General features: G+C 34.1%; 1 protein-coding gene, 1 long non-coding RNA gene and 1 other non-coding gene across 3 annotated transcripts; all 3 read left to right on the top strand.

Annotated features, from left to right (window-relative positions):
* The first annotated feature begins 1,733 nt into the window (after nt 1-1,733).
* Nucleotides 1,734-2,417, top strand: LOC114580857. Its single transcript, XR_003702464.1, has 2 exons — nt 1,734-1,875; nt 1,970-2,417. It is a non-coding gene; the product is annotated as an uncharacterized LOC114580857 (long non-coding RNA).
* A 447-nt stretch (nt 2,418-2,864) lies between these two features.
* LOC114580858 lies at nt 2,865-2,983 on the top strand. The gene has a single exon (XR_003702471.1). It is a non-coding gene; the product is annotated as a 5S ribosomal RNA (ribosomal RNA).
* A 10,305-nt stretch (nt 2,984-13,288) lies between these two features.
* Nucleotides 13,289-21,204, top strand: LOC110106756 (probable signal peptidase complex subunit 2). Its single transcript, XM_020836745.2, has 5 exons — nt 13,289-13,456; nt 13,552-13,703; nt 13,795-13,876; nt 20,244-20,386; nt 20,855-21,204. Exons 1-5 carry the CDS (start codon nt 13,370-13,372, stop codon nt 20,946-20,948), a joined length of 558 nt encoding a protein of 185 aa, XP_020692404.2. The 5' UTR covers nt 13,289-13,369; the 3' UTR covers nt 20,949-21,204.
* The last annotated feature ends 3,526 nt before the right edge of the window (nt 21,205-24,730 follow it).

Consider the following 24,730-nt stretch of genomic DNA (forward strand, 5'->3'; position numbering starts at 1 on the left):
CATGGATGAGTATTTTTTTTATGATTTGTTTGTATGTGAAGGGGGGATGCAAGCACCACTATTAGGGCACCATCGTCACTCAATTTCTAGGGATGTAAACAAGTCAAGCCGAGTTTGAGTCATCTATGGCTTAAGCTTGATTAATTAATTGAGTTTAAGCCCGAGTTTTATTTTACGAGTTCTAGTCTAGTCATTTACCATTAAAGGTAGAAAATGATTATGATTTAAACAATTAGTATAATAAAATAGTAAAAAGAATATGAAATAAAAATAATAAAAAGTAACTTAATATAAGAAAGTGATATATAAATTTTACATATTTTTAATAATTTTGTGTTGGAAATTTTGAATGTTAATATATTTTAAATGCATTTTAAATTAATATATTTTTTAATGATATGATATATAAGCTAAAAAGTGGAGTTATAGATCATTAGCTCATCAAGTTGGGCTTATGAGCCATTTATTGAGTCGAGTTCAAGTTGGCTTGACTTACACACCTACTCATGTTAGCCTAGATTCGAGTAAATTGACCCGGGCAATCCTTTAGCACCATTTTTTCAATAAAATTCGATCATGATACGATTCACTCTCAACCACAGTTATTAATAATCACAGAATTTTGTAAATAAGAGTAAAAAATCCATTTTAAGGCTTCATTAGGACGACTATTTTATTGCTTCTTAAAGTAAATTTTTAGTATAAAAATTAAAATTTTTGTAATAGAAAGATGCTTTAATTAGAAGCAATAAGAAAACCATCCCAAATAGTCAATAAAAAAATTATTTTTATTGCTCAGCTGAAGATTATTGAGCAAACTTATAATTAAATATGATTTACTTAATATGACTAATAATTTTATCAAGTAAAATCAACCAACCTATCATTAGTAGATACAATAAGATGTGTATTGTCCATTAGTGTAGGTGATGATTGTTTTATTTTTACTAAATATTATAAATAAAAAGCACAAAAAAGTTAATTATAAAAATATAATTTTTAAAATAAAATAAACGTATTGGAATATTTTAAAGAAGGGAGCTTCCTAAGGAAAAATATATTAGATTCAATTTTATTTGAGCTTTACAGTTACTTTTTTTTTTTAAGGTTTATATAATTTTCATGAAAGTTAATTTTAGAAAAAAAATTAAGAAAAAATATTGTGATCAGTCAATTATGATACATTTTAAAATTATTAGAAATTATTTTAAGATGCATATCATATGAATATTTAATTTATTTTTTATTAAGGTAATCTGAAAATAAAATTTAAATTTTATCATAATCAAATATTACGTTGACCCAACTTGTCCCATCTCCCATGCAAAATTCAAAGCATTCCGTGTTTCCTGTTTGGCGCGACGCAGCAGATCATCTTCATTGCCACCCTTGCGTTCGCTATCTCTTCGCACGGCCCCACCTAAATCCGCGTCGTTGCCCCCCGCGCTCTTTCTCTCTCTCTCTCTCTCTCTCTCTTCCCTCGATTCTTGAAAGCAGACGCACGAATTCTTCTCAGCATTTTTACCGGTATTTCTTTCTTTAGATGCGGTGGCGTTCCCGCCGTAAACTGGTCGGAGCGGCCGGTCGGTGACCGGTGCCCTAACAGCAGCTTCACCATGGATCACCGTTCTACAACCCTAGCCCTAGGTTTTCTCGCTCTGTCCCTTCTCTCCCACTCCCTCTCCTCCCCCATTCACTCCCCTATCCCCGCATCGTCCCCCTCCCACCCTCCCCTGAACTACAGAATGTCTGAGCCAGCTGGCCTAGTAGTGCATTCTCCGCCTTTTCCCCGCTCCCATAAAAAACACTCCCCGAAGCCGATGTCCCGCCACCGTCACCGGCCCCCTCCGCCGCCGCCGCCGCCGCCGCCGCCGGGTAAGCTAAATCTCGGTAAAAGGCTCGGCTTTGCGTTCGCTGCCATCGCAGCCGTCCTCCAATTAACTTTTGCAGCTTTCCTTATTTATAAAAGGTGGCAGCTGAAGAAGATGGGGAGAAACTATAGAATGAGAGTGTCTTCTTGATTTTTACGATATGGATGGTGTGGTCTCAAAATGAGAGATCGTATTCTGCCCCAATGTGGAAAGTATGGATATAAAGTGACATATATTTTGTTTTCTGGTGGAAGCTCGGTTGGATTAATTCTGGGAAAGCTTAATTTCAGGCTCAATTTGGGTACGGTGGTGGGCAACTAGAATTTGCAGGAAGAGAATTGAGCATCTTGTGATATTGGGTACATGTTGATTGATGCTTCGTTTGTTGTTATATTTGTTATTGTTTCTGTTTTGTTGATTCCATACGTTTGTTAACGCTTTGGTTCTTGTAACAAATAGTTCGATCTTCATAGATTTTTTTTTTTTTTTGGTGTAATAAACATTTCGAGTTATCCAATTCAACTCCTTGATGATTATTTGTGGGAATTCTGCCTATTGTGTGATATGATTGTAGAAGATTGTTTTGTTATACATGGGTAGAGCTTCTTGTCATGTAGGTGAAGTGGGGAATTTTTTTGAACAGTTAGGGCTTTAACATTCAATTCTGGAACAAATTTATTTATGTTAATTTTCTTTTGTTTTGGTTTTTCTAAGAAGGTTTCAGTTCTACTTGTTTTAGCTTTTCATTTCTGATTGATTGGTCAATTACTGGTTGTTTTTCTAGAAACAAGTAATAGACCATTATATTGCATGTAACATCCTAAATTACCAGTTGTTCTGAATGATTGTGTAAAAGGCATATGTATGAGAAGTTTTTTTTGGATTTATTCTGGTTAAGTTTTGATTAATCTCTTTTTTTATTAATGTAAAAGGCATGTATTTAACCACAGGCATCAGAACTCTTTGGGTTAGAACTTTTGTAGGATTTATCTTGGGTACGACCATACTAGCACCAATGCACCGGATCCCATCAGAATTACGCAGTTAAGCTTGCTTGGGCAAGAGTAGTACTAGGATGGGTGACCTCCTGGGAAGTCCTCGTGTTGCACCCCTTTTTTAACCGGCCTTCACTTTCCCCATGTAGTGGGACAAAGGCTTGATGTTGCTATTGCATGTATTTGAGATTTCTTTTGTAGGATTATCTTTGACCTACAGGAGCAAGCAAACCACACTGGCGGGGGTCTTATTCTAAGTAAGATACTGGCATTTGTTGTTTTTTCTAATTAAACATGGGCATGTTGTTAATTTTAGTTGCAATTTGCTTCCCTTCCACCATAGTCTGCCATCCTAAAATTGGAAGCTCATAATTTCGATTTGTAGAACCTTGATGCAGCTAACTACATGGCTACAATGAAGTCCTTAGCTTTGTTATTGATTTGCACCTGACTTAAGAATTTGTCTGCATATTTTCAAACATGTAACCTAACATATGACATTCTTCTGCATGTAAGTAGTACTACATCCTGAAGAAGTCTACGGTATAATCATATCCAAAATTATTTAGAATTATATTTTATCAAACAAAACTGTTTAAATCTGTATTATTTAGATTATATTATAATATAGTAGGTTGGAATGCTACAGAAGACTATCACTACCTTGTTTAGTGGCCACTAAGGGCTACTAGGCCACCATGAATGAGAAGGCCATCCAAGCATATATGGCAATTGAACCCGTTGCATCATTCCATCTAATACTTAATGGGGTAAGTCAGTCTGATATTGATGGACAGACACAAGATGAACCTGCATTCTAGTTTATGCCATGGTAGTCATCCAAAGCAAGAATTAACTTTAAAATATTAAAAATCAAATAGCTTTTTAGCTCATATTTTAATGTAAATAGAAAAGAAAGATATTTATTATATGTTAAATTTAATAATTTGACAATTGAATCTAAGTTATCATGGGTTGATCGCCCCTTCAATGGGTGTGAATGGTGAACCACAGGCATCTCAAGGCTTACCTTGCAGCTCATCACATAACTGTGGTAACAATGACCAACAACCATCTTTGCTAATAAGTGGTCCGACAACTAATAGGAGATCATTGACCCATGCACCAAATCTCTCGACAAGATCTTGTTAAAGTGATGAGCATCTAACCGTCTGGCATATGGATTATGTTAGAATAAGGGCTCCAACACGCCATTACTGTAGTAAGAAGATTTCTTATCCCGTCGGATGCATTAATGTAGCAAGAAGATTTCTTATCCTTCTGGAATCTTTTTTTTTTTTTTTTTTTTTTTTTATATTTTATTTTTATTGTTTTGTTTATATTTCAACATAAAAAAATGGTTGATATCTTAAAAAATAAATTTTTATTGAATATTGCATAAACTGATTTATACCGTGGTAGTGGCAATTGTCCGTGGGGCAATGGTAGCTGCCGGTGAGGCAATGGTGGAGGTGATGGTCACCGTAGGTGTCAACAGCCAATTGGCAGCAATAGTTGTTTAAAAAAAACACTCAAAATACTTTAAAGTTGTTTTGAATATTTAAAAAACAATGAAAAAACACACTAAGCAAATTTGTTTTGAAAAAAAAAATGATCTCAAACAAGCACTTAGAAAAGCAATAGACAACTGTGAATGAAAATTATTATAAGAGGAAAAAAAACATCAGTAGCATTAGAGGTAAAATCCATTATGTTTAAGAGGCATTATCGTAGTACGATGGCTATTGTATTTGGTTGATTTTAGTTCTGCTCGATGACACCTTTCATAAAAGAAATTGCAGAAGATGAGTGGTCTACTTGCAGCTACTTTTACACCAATTCATGTTCCTGTTATCAGACCTGCCATCTAATTATTGGTAGTGTAGAATTTTGTCTTTATACTTGTTTATCATCTTTGAACTTTAGTCTGTAATTATGAAAATTAAAAAGTGATCTTAGATGTTCAAAGTCAAACATAAGTTTACGGTCATTATGTCATTGTCACAAATTTTACTTTTTTCTCACCGTCACTACTAAGGCTTCATTTGAGACGGCTTTCTTACTGCTTCTTAAAGCAGCTTTTAGTATAAAATTTAACTTTTAAACTAAAAAGTTGTTTTAAGAAGCAATAAAAAATCAGTCCCAAATGAAGCCTAAGGCTTCGTTTGGAACGGCTTTATTACTGTTTCTTAAAGCAACTTTTTAAAACAAAAAATAAAATTTTTGTACTTGAAAGCTACTTTAAGAAGCAGTAAGAAAAGTCATCCCAAACGAAGCCTAGGTCTAACGTTTCTGAAAGGTAGCATAAAGTTTTTGGTTGAATGACATCCCGAACGTCAATAAGTTTTATGTTAGTATCCTGATTTCTTTGCATTTAGAACATGTCAGGGTTTGTTGAATTCCAGTTTTTATCAAAAGAGAAGCCTGGTTTCGTTCTTCATAGTGCAATAGTTTTCCCTTCTTTTCTCATTTTATATATGAAAAATCTAACTTATAGAGCTCACCCACATGGACTAGCTTCAGTGGGGAGACTTGTGAGAAATGTTCAAATTTTAAAACAAAAATCTAGGTAAGTGATTTAAATCACTTGTCCCGTGATGTTGACTAACTATTTATTTGTATCATAATTGCTTTTTGATTTAGATACATACTAATTTATGGTCATGTGATTTGATCTTTTCCTTCAAATGAGATTTTCTCCAATGATGACATCAATATATATTTCTTGCGTGGAAATTTTAATATTTTTTATACATCTAGTATTTGGTCCTTGCTTCACTACTTCTATTATAAGAAGTCATCCATCTCTTATGTTGAAAAGTGACCCCGTCACAACATCTTTTAGGAGGGGGGGGGGGGGGACCCCACACATTTTTTTGGGGGGGGGGGGGGGGGGGATTATTGTGTGCGGAAACCGGACAGGAGAACCATCCGGTTCCGTGTTTGGTACCGAGCGTGATACATTTTTAGAGGCGACATGGCGCATTTTTATTGGTCTTCGGACGAATCCGGACCCGCAAGTAATAATTTTTCTTTAAGGGAGAAGTACCTACTTCTTAGTTATAGACTTATAGGTAAGAGGACCTCTGTAAGTCTCCAAGTCAAGGTTTGGTAACAATCCAGAGATTACAACGGAAAGATAAAAATAAAATACATTTCTTACACAACTCTTGTATGGCGTAATTTTGTCTTTATAGAATCCATAAGTTACCTGGGGCTTAACGGACATCTGTAAACTTTCTTGAGTTTTGTTAACCTTTGCTATGGTAAGTTAACAGGCTTGACGGAGATCTATACACTCTATGGGGTTTCGTTAATCTTAGCCACAGCAAATCATTCAATAGGTTTAATTGGGACCTACTAAGTGCTTTATGAGGGCCCGTTAAGGGTTTTCAATAGATTTTAAGAGTTTTTAATTCAGCTAACTTATAATGGTTACAATATAGGATGTATGTGATATTTTAAATTAGATTTAAAAGAAAAATACTTACAGATATAAAACTATAGATTGCATATTACTTAAAATAACTTTTAAGGGATTATCCATTCTTTCTTGAGCTAGAATAATCAAAATATCAATCAAACATCTTGTACATATGAGAACAAAAATTTTATGTGCACGAGTTCTGATCTTCATGCTTTGATTTTCTAGAATGGTGCACCAAAATTTTATACCTGCATGAAGATCATAAAATCATTACACTTTCTAACTATTTGGTTGTGATTATCAAAAGCGAGCTCATCAATAATATCCTCATTTTATTGATAGCAAATCTATATTAGATGATCTCAAACCAAGGTTAAGTTTTAATGAACCTCCCCTTAAAATATCAGAAAAAAAAGAACTAATTAAATTTTGAGATGTAAACCATCACCTACATAACATCACCAAGTAGCATACAAACATCATGCCATGATTCTTATATCCCATAACTTTGCCTTGTTTATTCATCACAGTACACCATACATTTGCATTCAGAAGTGTCCATATTATATGAATAAACAAAAACTGTAAAAAGTAAGAGCTTCGCTCATAGTAGCATCATCATCATAGTGGTCATCAACATCATCATCAATGTATGAGGGGGTTGATATGAGATATTATCCAGCCAACTTTGTCATCAACTCTCAAGTTGACATATTAAAATTTCCTATCAATTTTACAAGATTGAGTTGTTCATGATGATGTTGATATCGAGTTTGTTAGCATGAATTAACATTATATCTCTCTAAGAATGATCTTCTTATGTCCGATGATTTCATCTAGTATCTCAAAATCTACTTCTTTTCAATATATTTTTACTTTTTTTATTATTCTTATAATTAAGTTACATTTTCCAATCTTGTACGTGATATATACTCTCTCCATTTTGTTCTCATTGCATACATGATAAAAAATTCAAAACCATAGACTTCTTCTAATTTCTGTTCTTGTTTGCTGAATTCGTTTTATATGTTGACCTTGGCGCTGCATTTACACCCCATGTTCATGCTATAATACAAGTTACAGCTGCTTAGCTGAATTTAAAAAGGTTGTTTAGTAAATAAAATTCAGATTTTTCTGGATTGTTGCAAATTTTACTAGGTAATCTTCTTTGTCCACAAAGTTACTGTATAGCAAAGATATCTTGATATGTTCCCTTAAGCTATGCTTTGACCGCTAAACTTTTAATGCTGCGTAAACTGTTTTTGGTTAGTATCCTTGAAATTGGAAATCCTTGGGCCTTAAGTTTGAACTAATTTTTGTATTTGTCTTCTTATCATAAGATCTGACGGTGATAATTCTCTTATAACAAAGCATATTCTACACTCTGATCTTGTGCTTCTTGAGAGAGAGTGGCTTGCTTGGTGAGTGATGCATTAATGTCCCTTGGATACCTTATGAGTACCTTGCTAAGCATATGTGATGTTTGATTGGACATTGTTCGTTTGGTAAATGTTATGTCATGTGATTTTGGAGGTGATTGGAATAGAGACTAAATCATCATCATCATCAATAGTCACTCACAATTATTTTCTTTTAAACTTTATTATGGGTTTCGATGCTTATTTCACCCTGCAATAAATGGAAGGAGTGGTATATGTGCTCGCTACTGGCTTGTATGAAGTCATACATGGAATATGCTAGGTGTTCTTGATGTAGTTGGAGCATATTGAGTAATTTTTGGTTTTGTTTGGGACGGTTTTTTTACTGCTTCTTAATGCAAATGCAACTTTATAGTACAAAAATTTTAATTTTTATACTAAAAAGCTGCTTCAATAAGCAGTAAAAAAATCATCCCAAACGAAGCTTTAGAAATGCTATGCATATTTTTATTATGTAGCAAGAAATGGTCCTTAATGGTAATAGTTATTGCTCACAACAAACTGTATGTTATTGTGTGATTCATCATTATATATGATGTTGTTTTGCTGGAGTGTGTTTTTTATGTCTGATAAGTTTGTTTATATAGTCTAATTGTAATATTATACTAATTTGATTTTTTTTTATTATACTTGTGATGTAGCAATCATAATATATTTCTAGAGGTGTGTATTTTGATTGCATTGTTTTCTTTTTGTTGGATTTCACATCCTTACATATAAATATTACTTTTTTAGTTTTGAAATTTTGTTTATTCCTATTTTGTTGTTTCACTTTGGATTTTTTGATATTTGTTATTATGATTTTTTAAGTTAGTATGATTGTAAACTTTGTGTGGTTGTTTTGATTAAGATAGTGACCAATTATTTAGTAGCTCGAGTTAGTATTATGTGTTTATGTTGTGGTTGATTGAGAAAGCTCTGCCTCTTGTAATTATAATTGCTGTTGTAGTTAAATGTAATGCTGATATGAGATGTGAATGCCATACTTTAATTCAGTTACAGACAAGTTTATGAATGCTTTATTTATTGTAATATGGTTGTGTAATTGGCATATGACCTCTTCTGAAATTATTATATGATCACTTCACTTGATATGACATTTCTGATGATTGTTTATGTATGCGTTGAAATCATTTCTAATCTTTCATTGGACACTTAGGTGTCAATTGTTTTATGGAGGTATTAATTATTAGCATGATGGGGGCTATCTAATTATGCATATCAATGTCATATGATACATACAGCTAGTTGATTTAGGCTTCATTTAGGACTGATAGGAAACCGTCCGAAATAATAGAAAATAGAACATAAATCTACAGTAAACATCTGTTTTTCCGACAAAACTTTTTTCTGACAAAACTGTAGGAAATACGAGAGAAAACACTTGAAATTCACTAGTAGAGAAAGGAAAACATCACAAGATACATGGATCTTCAATTTAAGAGTGATGCAGGCAAACTAAAAAGAAAAGTTAAATAGGAGAACACTAGGACAAATGAAAACCAAACTCAATTCAATTTAGATTGCAAACATCCAAACAAACACCAAGACAAACGAAAAGTCAAATCAAACGAAATAAAATTATAAAATAAAAATACTATCCTCAGAACAACTGGCAAGTGGTTTCCTCACATGCAACGAGAAGTAGGAAAATATATGATAAAGTGCTTAGGCTTGCAAACCAATGGTCCACCACAGCAAAAAGGGTCCAACGTCCAACCAAACTCCTCCGGGAAATGTCTCCAAACAACTAATAAACATCTCCCAATAGCTCAAGAAGAATGTTACAAGTGGAGTGGAACTTGTGTAGAGAAGAAGATATTAGAAGCCAAGGCAAAATAGAGATGAGGAAGAGGTGGAACAAGCTCTCAAGCTTTTGCAAGAGAAGAAACCTTCAAGTTTTTAGCAACTTATCTCAAGTTAATCAACAATCTCCTCAAGACAAAAACACCTCATATATATATATATATATATATATATATATGAGAGAAAGGGGAGCCAAACAATCAACTTCTACCTCCAACCAAACCAATCAGGTAAGGGGAAGAGAAAGACCAGCAGTCAACACAAAACAAATCCCAAAGACAGCACAGGAACCGGGTAGGAGAAGCCACAAGAAAACAGTCAGGGAGGAACCAGAAAAGCCAACACAGAAACTGGGTAGGAGAAGCCACGGGAAAACAACCAGGGAGGAACCCGAAAAGCCAACACAGGGGACTGGAACCAGGACCCAACAATAATTCACGGGAACATCACAAGGGGAAAAACTGAGGGGACACAAGAAGGGAAAGGGGCAAGCTCCAACTCCACATATATTTTCAAATTTATGAGCTAAGAAGTGCAATTACTCCTCCAAATGAGCTAAACATCAGCTTAAATATTAATGAGCTAGCACCAAGAAGATCCCAAGTTAACAGCTCAAAACCAAGGCATCCAAAGCCCAACCCGAGAGCAACCAAGGCCCAAATCGAGAGACAACAAGCAGCCCAATGAACAAAAGGACCCAAAATGCTAGCAAACCCAAGCCTTGTCATGCCCAAGCACTTCGTAACATGATCATTGGATGTTCTCCATCATTGGATATCATAAAAAAAAAACAACTATAATGTTCAAATTACATCTAAACAAAAAGAAACCAAAATATGAATGCATCAAAGAGGAAGAACAAACTCTCAAATTTTTTTGGCCAAAGACTAGAGACCAAGCACCCATACAAGAGATCCCAAATTCAGATTCAAATTCAAATTCAAGATGAAAACCTAATCCTAACAATAGAGACTAATTAAAGCAAAGAGGACCATTACAAAATCTCTAAACAACCCTTAATTCAAATTTCCCTTCCAAGCAAAACATAATTAAGATGTGGGCCCCATAACTCCAACCATCCCCTCTCCCTTCTCTCTTGTTCAGCGCACTCGTCCCCTTGGCCCGCCTCCTGTAGCACTGAACCAGTCCAGGATGGACCTTGATCGGTTCAGCCGGCCCTTGGGCGGGCCTAACAGACAACTTCTTTGTTGCCTTCTAAAGCATCTTTATAGTAAAAAATTTCTAGTTCAAGAATATTTTGTACTAGAAAGCTGTTTTAAAAAACAGTAAAAAAGTTGTTCCAAACGAAACCTTAATTTGATTAGTAGTTTTTTTTTTCTTGATGTGGGTTTTTGTGAATCCTTTAGTTTGAGTGGGTAGTTGGCTTGGGCTAATTGTTGGTTTGTGATGAATGTAATGATTGATTGATGTAGTAGAATTTATTTGATAATAAGTTTCACCTCATATTGTTGTGGTGAGTAAATACGCCCTTGCATCCCTTCTATATTGTATTGCTAGTATCCTTCTCATGAAGAAAAGAATCACTTGATATGCTATATTTGTGTGATGATTAAGGCTCCGTTTGGGACGGTTTTTTTACTGCTTCCTGAAACAGCTTGTTAGTACAAAAATTTTAATTTTTATACTAAAAAGCTGCTTAAAAAGCAATAAAAAAATTGTTCCAAACGAAGCCTAAAAGAAGTGCAATTAGTGGTGGAATTAGAGAGGAGTTGGGAGTGGCTGCTGATCGATAAGTAAAGCTATGTAAAGAGATTTTAAGAAGTTTTTAAAATCAAGATTATGAACTACTTAAGCTGAGATGAACAAAATCAATAGATAATAAAATTGAAAATGAATACATCAAATAATTTGGAAATAGATTTAAAAAAGCTTACATCTGATACAAAATTATGAATTCTTATCAGTGAATATAATCATATGTTTTATATTATCTTATATTTAAAATTTTCTTTTTTAAAATAATAAATTCAAAATAAATTTGTAAAATTGTTTGTCTATTGGTCCTAAATCCGGATGAAAAAAGTTTAGAAAAAATTTGAAATGATATACTCGGGCCTCCGTGTAAAAAATTTCTAACTATGCCACTGCGTAAAAGGAATGCATGTTTTTTGTTTTTTTGGCTTGATGTACAATGAATGAAATGTAAAGTAAAATGATGGTGATGTCCAATGATGGTTGATGGTGGCGAGCGGAAGATCCCCCACCGGTCAGCAAGTGGCGGTTGTTGGAGGTGGGTGACGGCTTGTTTGCTTGTGCTTTCATACTTCCATCGCACATTTGTACAAGAAGGACATGAAATCCATGTGAAGTTTGAAGGGTACGAACTAGCATTTTCATTAGTTCAAAAGAAACATCGTAAGTAAAATGAAGTTAACATTTAACTATTAACATGTCTTTTGATATAATTGTTGAAATTTCAAGCTAAATGTGTTTGTATAGGTCCTATAGGAGCACTTTTGGGATGGGTGATATCTTGAGAAATTATACTAACTTAAAACAAAAAAAGATTAAGAGCATTAGGCTAAAATGGAAATATTTCGATGCTTGAGACTTTAAGTTGTCACAATACCTGCCCTGACTCTGAATTTATACAAATTTCCTTTCCTCAAATTTCAAATTTATAAATAAATAAATAAATATAATATATATTTCAAATTAATCCATATATAATCCAAATTAATTCAAACTAAAAAATGAGAGTTTTAATATATTTCAAACTCATCATAATTTACTTAAAGTGTACTTTGGGGCTGTTTTGGTTGGATTACATAAGATTGTAAAGTATTCCAAAAGTAGGGGTTTTGAAAATTCTAACATTTGGTTGGACGAAAAATGAATGCAAAATAAATATAGTGTAAATCATTCTAATTTATTTTTTAGCAAATCAAACTCGTCTATTTTTGAGCGAGAACGATTTATATAGTAATCAAACTCGCTTGATTGCCACAGCCTACCTCCAGCTACCACCGCTGGCCACCACCATCCCGTAGCCAGCATGGCCACCATCGCCTCCACCTGTCACTGCCACCATTGCCGCCATCCACTAATCACTGTCATCGTTAAACTTTACATTACATTTATTTTACTTCAAATCAATAAAAAAAATCATTTATCAGAATTTATTTATATTTATCCAAACAGCTCCAAATTATGCTTTTTATATTATATTCTTTTTACACTGCATTCATTTTATATATACATTCTTTTTTTAGAGAACCAAACAGTCTCTTTATATTAAACATATAAATATTTAAGAGGATTTGCAATAATACCATCAAATTCTTCTATATTTATGATTCTAACACTTAAACATTTATATTTATGTATATACTACTTTAAATATCTAAATCACAAGCATATATGTGAAAAATATATATATTTTTTATTTTAAATAAGTAAATATTAATGAAAATTATTCTGTAATTTAAAATTTTGAATGTTATATAAACATAAAAAATCTAGGTGCTTGCTATGTAACTATATGAGAATATTATGGTATGTATGTAAATCCCCCAAAATATAATATTTCTTATATTTATTTATTTTATTTGACGGGTTTATGGTTTTATTTTAAATATTCTAAATATATTATATTTATTTTAAATTATTTAAATACATGAATTCCTTTGAATCTCTAATATTTAATTATTTACAACCAAAAATCACCAAAAAATTTCTTCAGAAACTTCGACCGTAACGACGGGGCGCCGGATGGAGGAGTAAAATAAACGGAATGTGACGGCCGGTTATGTAAACTGCTTGACTCGGAGCGAGAGAATCTGAGGAAAAGGAGAGGCGAAAAGGGTGCGAATGGCGAACAGCTCGAAAAACCCTAAGAAGGCGAACCTCCTTGATCCCCATGCGATCAAGCACGTTCTTGACGAATCTGTTAATGAGGCAAGGAATTTGAATCGGTGTTCCTTCGATTCCTTGTTGATTTTTATTTTGCTTGCACTTTTTTTCCCTGAGATTTCATAGCGGTCTCGTGGCAGATCGTGACGAGCCGGGGGTACCCGGAGGACTTCCGTCTGAGCAACTTGAGGCTGTTGATCGGGACTGTGATTATTGCCATTGCCCTACTTGCGCAGTTCTACCCTAAAAAATTCCCGGAGAACAGGGATATCCTCATCGGCTGCATCATATTATATCCTTTGGTTGTTCACTTATTCAACTTCATGGTCTTTTTTATTTTCAGCTGAGTTGGTTTGTGTGATGTTCTTCTTTGACTATGGCAAGTATGTAGTTCTCAATGGGATCTTGCAATTCATTAGCTACACCAAGGAGAAAAATGCGATCCTCTTCACTTATCCTCCTCCTGTAAGTTTTTTTCGGACTTGAGAAGCTTTTTGTTTTTTGTTTTTAATGTTTCCGTCTGTAATGAATGATATGCTGGAAGTACCTTGTTTCTCTTGTTGTCCAATGGAAGATTATCTAGAATTTTCTTGAGAAATGAATTAATGTGTTAAATTTCATGTCCCCACGTTGGACCTTAGGTGAAGACTATAAAATAGATGCTATATAATTGACAATTTAGTAAATTTTATAGAAAACAATAGGGCGATCATGCTGTAGTTTCTTGCGTAGTGGGAAAGTTTTCTTGGTGGGTTGGAGGTTGCTCTCAGTGATTATGCAAGTTATGTACTGTGAATGAGTACCTTTTATGAATGCATTGGGATGAGTTATTTCAGTGAGAAATTATTGTTGGTCAGTGGGTACTTTGAGCATGTACACTCAATAGGTTGTTAAGTACATAGAATAGTAATCTCAATGAGTGGGAATCTTCATGGTTATAACGATCGACTTCAGCTTTTTAAGTGTTAAGGCCTAGTTAAAGCTGATTATTAGACAACTTGGAAGCGATGTGGCCTCAGATGACTCATTCATAAGTGAGGCATTATGTGAGTTCTGAGTAAGGAAGAGGTTCAAGTCACTTTGATTTTCAATGAAATCTTGGACCTAGTTCAAATTTTGGATCATGACTTGATTAAACTGATCAAGATGAATATGGGTTGCCCTTATTTTTCATTTGTTAGCTAGACTTCGAAGCTTTAATGTTTTCTTGACACATACTTCTGTTCTTTTGGCCTTAACGAGAGCACCAATATATAACGAGAGGAGATCTTAATGGTTTAGATACCCATATGAGTACTAATGAAAATAAATTCTTGTCTTTTATAAAAATTCTTGATGAAAGCACCTTTTTCAATCTATCTTTCTCTTGCCCTTGCTGTTTTTTTAATGTTGCACAACATAGCTATTGTCTATGTACTTAAATATGGATTAAACTCAACATAGTTTCTAAGAAAGGGTACTGTAGTTCTTGCTTTATTCTCCCTCCCCACTTTGTGATCACCCAAGGATTATCTATAATAGGTTTGATGCTTTCAAAAATATTGGATTTTTTTTTTTAACTTTGACCCCATTTCAGGTTATCATCTCATTATAAATTATTACTTTTATTAGTGAAGATGAATAAGTTTCTTTACTTAATTAAGTTATGAAGAGTATGATTATTGTTCTTATGGTAGCATTTACTTGTCAAGTTATTGTTCAATATGTTGGGTGAGATGTTTTCAAACCAAATGATAGTTTGAGTCTATATTGGGAAGGACCCGAACTCAAACTAGATTAACTTAAATTTATGCGGTGTCCTTGATCGACTCAATCAATCATGCCTTCTAAAAAGAGAACTTAATGAGGCACTTTTTTGTACTTTGCAGGCCTATGAGCTTTATGCTCTTATAAGTCTATAAAATAGTGCTTTCAAATAGGTATGATTGGCACATAGCCCATGAGTTTGACTGTCTAAAAGTTTTAATGGTCTAGCTCTAATGAATATAAGCTTAAGTGGGCTAACCGTAATGGGCATAGGGCCGCATGAGCCCATATATTATGTAAGCTATTCTCCACCAAGAGAATGGAAACTAAAATAAAATTAATATGATATGTGCACTTTGAACCCTTAATTTTTATGAACATAGGTAAGTTGTCACGATTATGCTAAATCATGTTGTTTTTTGTAAAATAAAAATGGCCATATATATGCTATTTTTTTTAAAGGCGGGTTTGGAATAATGGTTTAAGATGCCTCTATTATAATATGGAGGTATTAGGTTCAAGGCATATAAATACTCTCTTCAAATAAAGGGCCAAGTCTATGTCCAGCAACCCGTCCTCCAACCATACATTGATAATATAATTGTAAGCTCAATTATTAGTCCTATAGAACTCATTTATATTCATTTATTTATATAATTAAACAAATTTGAACATAATTTTAAAAAAATGACATATAAATAAGTTTGAACATTGATCTAATTATTCGTTCATACTTGTGAATATGCTCATTTGTTATTCAACAAGTATTTTGCTAAGAATTTGATAAAATGTTCATATCATAGTTTAAAATTGCGCAATAAGAGGCGCACCTCTGCGCAATTCTACCCCAAAGAGCCTCATTGCTTGAGCAATTTTGGGTCCAGGTGAGGTGTATGCGTCTTGGCTTGTGCAGTGCGCCTCAGAGGCTCAATTGCGCAATCTTGGGTGAGGCGCACGCCTCATGGAGCCAGGTCCCAAACACTTAAGTTCTTAATGAAATAACCCTTCTTCCCCTTTCTTCTTTCCGCCTACCCGAACCGAACGAAACAGCTTCGTAAGCCGCAAGTCCGCACGCCTAACTTCGCTCAGCCTCCCTTCCCGCCGCCTCTCCCGCCGGCGCCGCGTCATGCCGATGAGCTTCTAGTGTCTGACCTCCTTCTACGACAACTCCACTACTGATTTTAGGTATTTTTGTTTAATTCAAGGTAAGATTTTTCAAGTTATAAAAAATCTAGGGTTTTTTTTTTGTTGAGATTTTTGTTTGATTTTGCATTTGTGCATTAGGAAACATGGTTAGGGGCAAGAAAAAGTTTCCCTTCACCCTTCTTTGAAATACAATGTACAAGTTGATTTAGGCGACAGTGAGAAGACTTACGTGTATTTGAAATGCAATTTTTATGATAAAAGTGGTGAAGGGAGGAGTTTCCCGCATGAAGGAACACGTATCCGGCTCTCATAAAAACGTAGCATGAAGAGCAGGAGCATGATTAATATTCTTGTAAACAATCCCTATGGCACAGTGTTTTTACGATAAATTGAAGCTTCAGATGAGGTTAAAAATGCTTATTTCATTTTCAATTTATTAGTTGGGGTTGTAGAGGAGATCGGGGAGTAATTGGTTGTTCAGGTGGTGACTGACAATGCCTGTGCATACAAAGCAGCTGGTTAGATGTTGATGGAGAAGAGGAAACACCTCTATTGGACCCCTTGTACTTTGGGAGTTTTGATAGATTTATATTTGTGATTTTGTATTTTGAATTATGCTATGAGATGCATATATTGCATCTATTTTATTGTGTTCAAATAATTTCATTTCTCATTTAGATGTTTTTTATTGTATGATAGACTCTTACTGTTATTTACCCGCTAGACTACTTAAATTATCATTTACGCAATTATTTGTTTGTGAGGCTTACGCCTCACACCGCCTCGAGGCTTACGCCTCACCTCATGGACGAAAAACGCCTCAAGTCTTATTTACGCAATTTTAAACCTTGGTTCATATATTTTTTGGATGATTTATTTTAAATTATTATGTTAATGATCTTATATTTTATGAATTTTAAAAATTATGCATATCATATGAGGTATAAGTACGATGCAAATATCAAATAATTAGCTAAATATAATGAATTAAATCTATTTTTTTAATATTTGAATTTCACTAGTAATAACTACACATGTCTAAAGCATTTGTGCCAAACATATAATCAATTATGCTTTATTGAAGTTCAATTATAGCTCAAACTTGCTAAGAAACTAGTAAGTGCGAACAAATTTTAAGTTTGGGTCATGTTCAAGCTCGACTCTAATTCAATAATAAAATAAATGAAAGGAGCATAAACGAAATAATTTTCAACTTGACCCGGTTCATTTACAATCCTAATTGATGGGAGCTTTATACACCATGTACTTAATGTATGCTTTATCTTTGTTTCTCATTTTTGCTTGTGTGCACGTGGTTGCGGGGATTTGATCGATGTTTGATATAATATGCATATGGTTTATGTGCCTATATGTCTATTTTTACGCAAGCGTGAACTTATGCTTCATTATGGTATAGTTTTGAAAAATGATGCTATCTTTCATTTCATAAATTTGTAATGAATGATTTTACCAGTTCAAAAATTACACTTGATTGTTCATTAATTTTAATTTTATTGATTGGTCAGTCTCTCTGAGCATAGTTGTTGCAATCCTTCATTTATTGACCAAATCTTTTTGGTCGTTACATCAAAATCTATTATGAAATTGTTATTATTGTTGTTTTTGTTACTATTATTTTTTGTGGTATTTTTTTAATTTTTTATTACAACTTTGATCTGATGAAAACATTGAAGGCTGATTGATAACAAATTGTAGAACTAAAATTAATTTTATTGAAATGAGTGCAAATAAGAATTTAACAAGTGTTAGATCAATCCCCGAAAGTGGTACACCATGACATAACTCCATTGTGTTGAGAACTTAGCAAGGATTGGTTAGAATGTCATCCTTAAGCCGCGCACCCCAACTTAATTTGATTAACATAACAAAGGTGGCCTAGAATGTCACTCTTAAGTGACATGCCGAAGTTAACCCGATTATGTTGAAAAATAAGCAAGGTTTGAATAGGTCTAAATCTAAAATTAGATTTTCCATTGGAAGATGGGTAAATTGGAATGGTATAAATAAAGAATTGGCAGATATTATGCTAAGAACAAGGAAAAATATATTGCTTATTTATAAAAGGATAAATAACAAGGGACTAAATGTAAATTTAATTTTGAGAAGGCATACGAGTGAGTGACACTAGAATTTATTTGGTGGGCTTTAAGGTAGAAAGGTGTGCCAAAAATTTGTTGACATTATCGAAGATATATATGATGGAGCATTGCCTAATACTAATAGTTGTGTAATGATCCAAGGTTTTCAATTATCTTTGTTTACATCATTAATTAACATTGTTTCTTTTTTTATATCGATTTTGGATGCTTACACAAGATATTCGCAGCATGGTTCTTTGGTGTATATTTTTTTAATAATGATGTAGTTTTAATTATAAGGACATTTACTGAAATAAGTGTAAAACTAGAATACTATCAAAAATATTTTAAAGATAGAGGCCTTAGAGCAAGCAGAATGAAGATTAAGTGTGTGATATGTACCTGCAATATTATTCGAAGATAAGACAATATCAAAGTGTGATTGGTTTAAATATCTTAGTTCTATAATATAGAAGAATTTCCAAAGTGTAGACTGGGTGATTAAAATGGAGAATTATCTTAAACATTTTTATATGTGGATATCATGAAGGTTTAAAAGTAAATTTTATAAATTACAAGAAGGCATTGTTGCATGGATTTGAATGTTGGGTTGGTAAAATGTCATTGATATTTAAGTTGACTGTGGTATAAATGAGAATTATAAGATAGATATGCGAACAAAATTAAAAAAAAAAAAATTATTTTATTATTATCTTAGGGGTTATTTTCGATTGACATCTATTGAAGAAAGGAGACTAAAAGTAGACTTTAGTTGGTTTGGATAATGAATGTCAGAAAATGTGCCCATTAGATAATTTTGATATCATGGATGTAAAAAGGTTACAAAGAAAAATGGGTCGAATTAAGGTTACATGGATAAAATTGTTAAAAGATACGTTCAACACCTCAGCCTACATTTACAGGAATGAATGCAAAATGAAGATTAATAATGCCGACCTTGACCTTGCCCGAAATGGTTGGCATAAGGCTAATGATGACAATGATGATGACGGCGAAGCTCTTATCAATATGCAACATAATCAGTTTCTTATAATATATAGAAACATATACAAATATAATTAATTTTCAGCCCTGTCAAATCAATTTTATTGTAAATCTGACAGCAATTCTAAATGTTTTTTGAACTCAACACTCTCTCTTAAAATTCAACTCAAATAAGTTACAGTTTATTTGGATTTGCCACAAAATCAGTAGGGTTTCTATATTAAGATTTATTGAAGAATACATCAGACTGAGACAAATGATAAGAGGAATTGGAAGTGAGATATTATGGACATTTCACTATATAGTCCAGAGGAACTCGTAAAGGCAATTGAAATGATATTATCAAACTTTGGTCACCAATCAGTTCGGGAATGCATTATTTTAAAAAAAATATATTATTATTATTATTATTATTTATTTTTTTATTTTTTATTTTAAAAAAATTACTTGCTCCACTTGATGGAGCTGGTATAGCCGTATAGGAAATATGAATGATTCACTGTGGTGCAGTATTGTCGAACATTCATTTCTCTTTTGATTGGCAAATACTACAATGATACATGTCAATATTCACAAAAAAAATGTTAACATTTTCATAGGTAGTTATGGTTGTATTCATATCATTATTCACAAGAAAAATGTTATCATTTTCATAGGTAGTTATCGCTTTATTTCGCCTTCGTCATCATTGTTTGCATATGATTTACGCAAATATCTTATTTTGATGTGAAGCAGTTTATTAAGGAATGGTTATGTAGTCATTTCCTTTGATTGAAAATGAGATATTTCCCATTACATTGCTTTTTGATGATCTTGAAAGTTGGATATGGTTGTAGGGATCCTTCAACAGCACAGGGTTGATTGTGTCCTCAAAGCTTCCCAGGTTTTCAGACATGTACACTCTTACGATAGCTAGTGCGGATCCAAAATCCATTTCTGCAAACAAATCAGTGCAACTTATCAAGAGTGTCACAAAATGGTAACTTTTTGCTCTTATTTGAATTTTATTGTTCAACGCTTTTGGTCTCAGATTCCTGGCGAATTACGTTAAAGAAAATCTTAGTCATAAGAGGATGAGCTGTTTGTTTAAATACATAAGCGTCTTTAGGAATATCACAAAATTCTTATGAATTTACATATCTAACATAACTTCTTTATATTTCCCCAATGCCATTTTAATGACGGCAAATTATATTCATGAAAATGTGTGTTTTACTAAAGCTACTTTAAGCAGCCGTAAGAAAGCCGTCCCAAACGAAGCCAAAATCTATACTTTTTTTTTTCTCTTTTTGGCAGCTACATGAGAAATTTTGATAACCCGTCCTATTTTAGTTTACAAATAAAACTTGATGTTAAAGTAATGAAGTAAGTCACAGCTAATATAAACAACTTTCTTTCAACTGATCAAATAGTTTTAATATTTCATTGTTGCTTTTTAACTGAACAGGTTTACGAAGGATGGGATCCTTGTCGAGGGCCTATTTTGGAGGGATGTGGAGAGACTGATGGATGACTACAATGGAGAGAGGAAGAACAAGTGAGTTGAATCCTAAAACTAGACTTCAAAAACGGCCGGTTTTTCTGGGTTCCGATTGCTGGGGCTGATTTAGTACAAATGCTTTGATTTTGAGAACCAAATATATAACAATCCCTCTACATTCAAAAACTGGAAATTAGAATCTTGCAGGGGCTTTCTTCTGAGTTATGTGGCGTCAGAATAGTAAACTTTCTTCATTTATGAGTTCTGTTTACTCTTTTCTTCATTTACCCTTTCTTTTAATTTGTGACCTAGCTTTATACCAATTTATAACAGTTTGTTCTGAATGAATTCATTTCGTGAGAATTAAAAAAAAAAAAAAATTTAATGATTCAATTTGTTAAATGCAGTTTAGATTTATAATTATTGGACAAAATTTTGTAAAATATAATATATTTTTTTAAGATATCAAATAAATTTATTGTTTTTAGAGCATATTGTTTTTATTTACAAGTAAATAAATGTTGTTAAAGTAAGGGGAGATGATGGTTGAACGATAAATCTAGGATAACAAAACTAACATATAGCATGATTATTATGTGCGGAGTCTGGACGTAAGTTATATTTAGATTTTTTTATACACACTGTGTATATTTATATATAATGTGTAAATATGTGTACGTATATTTATACATAATATATATAAATGTATATAATGTGTAAAAACAGTTTGGACTTAGGCTTCGTTTGGGATGGCTTTTTTATTGCTTTTTAAAACGGACTTTTAATACAAAAATAAAAAAATTTGTATTAAAATTTTGTTTTAGAAAGCAATAAAAAAGTCATCCCAAATGAAGCCTTAGACTCCGTACAGAATAATTTGTCTCATTTATGGTGGGATGAGGGGCAAGACTTAAAGTTATTTAGTAAAAAAGATGAACAATTATAGTACCAGTCATGAGATTAGGTTGCAGTTGGTCAATGGAAGAAAAATGGCTCCTGATATCTCCCCACTCAAAGCCAAAAAAAGACAAAAAAAAAAGTACAAGCCATTATTATGTAAAGAAAATTTACGTTGTGATGGTAAGTTCTATAAGAGTTTTGTAGGGGAAATTAATTATTTTGGAAATCATAGTTGAATCGCTCTGCTAGGGTTTACTCGGGTTGGCGATTTTGTTTTCCTACCTCTCCTCTTCGGTCGCCTTGGCCGTAGCTTTGCTTCCCACTCCTAATGGAGTTGGATTTAGCGGCTTTTCCCCCCCTTCCTGGTTCTTCTGTCCTCGGATCTGCTCCGAATCCTCTCCCCACTTCTTATGCTGAAAATCTCTCTAGCCCTTCTCTTAACTCTTATGACTTTCCGATGTCTTTCGTCTCTCCGACCAAAAAGTTCTCCTTCAAGGCTAAGGACTTTTCGGAAGGAGCTAACATTTGGACGCACTCCCTCATCGGCTACTCTATCAATCAACGTCCATATTACGAACGCCTTTTAGCAGCGATGAACAAGGCTTGGGTGCTGAAAGGCTCCTTCTCTCTACTTTCTCTGGCGGATGGTTTCTTCCTCCTCAAGTTCACTTCTGCGGAAGATATGGAGATGGTATTCTTAGGTGGGCCGTGGTTCATTCTTGGTAAACCTTTCGTTTTGTAGAAATGGAATCCAAAATTTAAACCAAAAAGAGATGAGTCTGCCGCAATCCCTATATGGATTAAGATTTTGGATCTCCCCTTTGCATTATGGACACCCTCAGGTATTTCTAAAATCGCAAGTTATATCGGTGTTCCTTTATCGGTTGATGCCCTTACTGCTAGAAGAACAAGGCTCACTTTTGCAAGAGTATGTGCCCAAATTAATAAAAACTCTCTTTTACCGAAGGAAATTCCCCTTGATATGGATGGGGAAGATTTGAATTTAAAAGTCATTTACAATTGGAAACCCATTCCCTGTGAAGGTTGTGGTTCTCTGTTTCATCCTTTTGCTCTTTGTTCTTCTAATCCTAACCCTAAACCGACGCTTCCTCCGCGGGTGGTTCGTGGTAGAAGCAAGAGCAGGAACCCTGTTCCACGTCCTAATGGATCCTCCTCTAAACCCCCTCTTCCTAACACCAGGAACTCTTCTCCTGCTTCCCTGCCAGTTCTTACAGCCAAAAACCATCCCACTTCTAATGATCATAATGCAGAGCCGGCTTCTGCATCTCTTCCTTCATTGACTGCTCCTCAGGATACTGCTATGGAACCCCTTTCTGCCAGGAAGGATTTGGAAATTCCGAATTTAAATCTCCCCAACATTGACTCTTCCTCCTCTCAACCTTCCTCCTCACCAAAAATTATGCTCCCTTCCCAAGTTGTTCTAGCCAACAGTTTCTCTACTTTACTGATGGAAAATCCTATTTCCTTGGATAAGGTAGAAGATGAAGTTTTGGAGGTTGATGACAAGTTGACAACTCTTGCTCCTCTCATACTGTTGATTCCCACAACCAAAAAATCAGCTAGTTCCTCATCCAAACTCTCCTCACAAAAAAAAAAGACAAATCCCCTCCAAAAAAAAAATCTAAAGTCAAATCCTCTGCCAAAAAGGCAAAAAATCCTCGTTAGCCATGTCCTTGCCGAATATTGCTTCCTGGAATGTGAGAGGGTTTAATAACCCTCTCAAGGTTGGGATGTGCAAATACCTTATTAAATCCTATAGTCTTAAGCTTCTTGGGATTTTGGAAGCTAAAATTCACTCCTCTTGGGCTTCTGATCCGTGGTTTGCTCATTCTCATGTCCTCTTTAAGAATGAATAGTACTGTGATAACTTCAGTCTCTCTACTCCTGGTAGAGTCTGGATTAAATGGGACTCTTCGCAAGTGTCATTTCCTCCTAATTTCATCTCCTCTCAAATAATTCATGGGACTCTTTCTTCTTGTTCTTCTCCCCCCATCTTCTTATCTGTTATTTATGCCGCTAATCTTCTTGAGGACAGAAAAGTGCTTTGGGACAATCTCTTGACGCTCTCTCATAGTATTAACATTCCTTGGGTTATTATGGGGGACTTCAACTGTTGCAGATTTGATTTTGAGAAGGTTGGTGGTGCTCCCCTTCTTCAGGGGAGACTTGGGGAGCTGAATAACTTATCTTTGATAGTGGTTTACAAGATCTGGCTTCTGTAGGTCTTTTGTTTACTTGGTATAATCAAAGGGTTGATCTCCCCATTCATATCAAGCTTGATAGATTATTGGTGAATCCAGAATTTATGGATTTCTTCCCCTCTGCCTATTACAAGATTGATCCTCCTTATGTGTCGGATCACTCCCCTCTCATTTTGATGGCTAAACAAGTTGAAAGAACTTTTTTGAGATTTATGTTTAAGAATTTTTGGCTCATAATGGATGATTACTGGGAGGTTTTGCTTAAAGCCTTTGATAAACCTTACTCTGCTAGCCCCATTTATGCTTTCTACAACTATTTAAGAGACATCAAAATAGCTATTAAAGAGAAGAATTAGTCTTCTTCATGTTTTCTCTCTAATGCTATTTTGGAGGCTAAGAGGAATCATCTTCATTATCTTAATGAAATTCAAAGCAACCCTCTGGACCTTGGCCTCAATGCTTCTCTTAAAAGGGCTAATGACATTTTAGGACAGTTACAAGCCAACTGGTCCTCCTGGATTTCTCAAAGAGCTAAAGCCTATTGGCTCTCTCAGGGTGAAGACGATCTTGACTTTCTTTATGCCAAGATTAGAGCGAGAAAGAATAGAAATAACATTAAGGAGATTGCTTCTCCTAGAGGGATCCTCACCTCTCATCGTGACATTGCTGATGCTTTTGTGAATCACTATACTGAATTATTTAATGCTCCTCTTCCTTCGGA

The sequence above is a fragment of the Dendrobium catenatum genome, unplaced genomic scaffold (assembly GCF_001605985.2).
Source record: "Dendrobium catenatum unplaced genomic scaffold, ASM160598v2 fragScaff_scaffold_1348, whole genome shotgun sequence".
NCBI classification, from domain to species: domain Eukaryota; kingdom Viridiplantae; phylum Streptophyta; class Magnoliopsida; order Asparagales; family Orchidaceae; genus Dendrobium; species Dendrobium catenatum.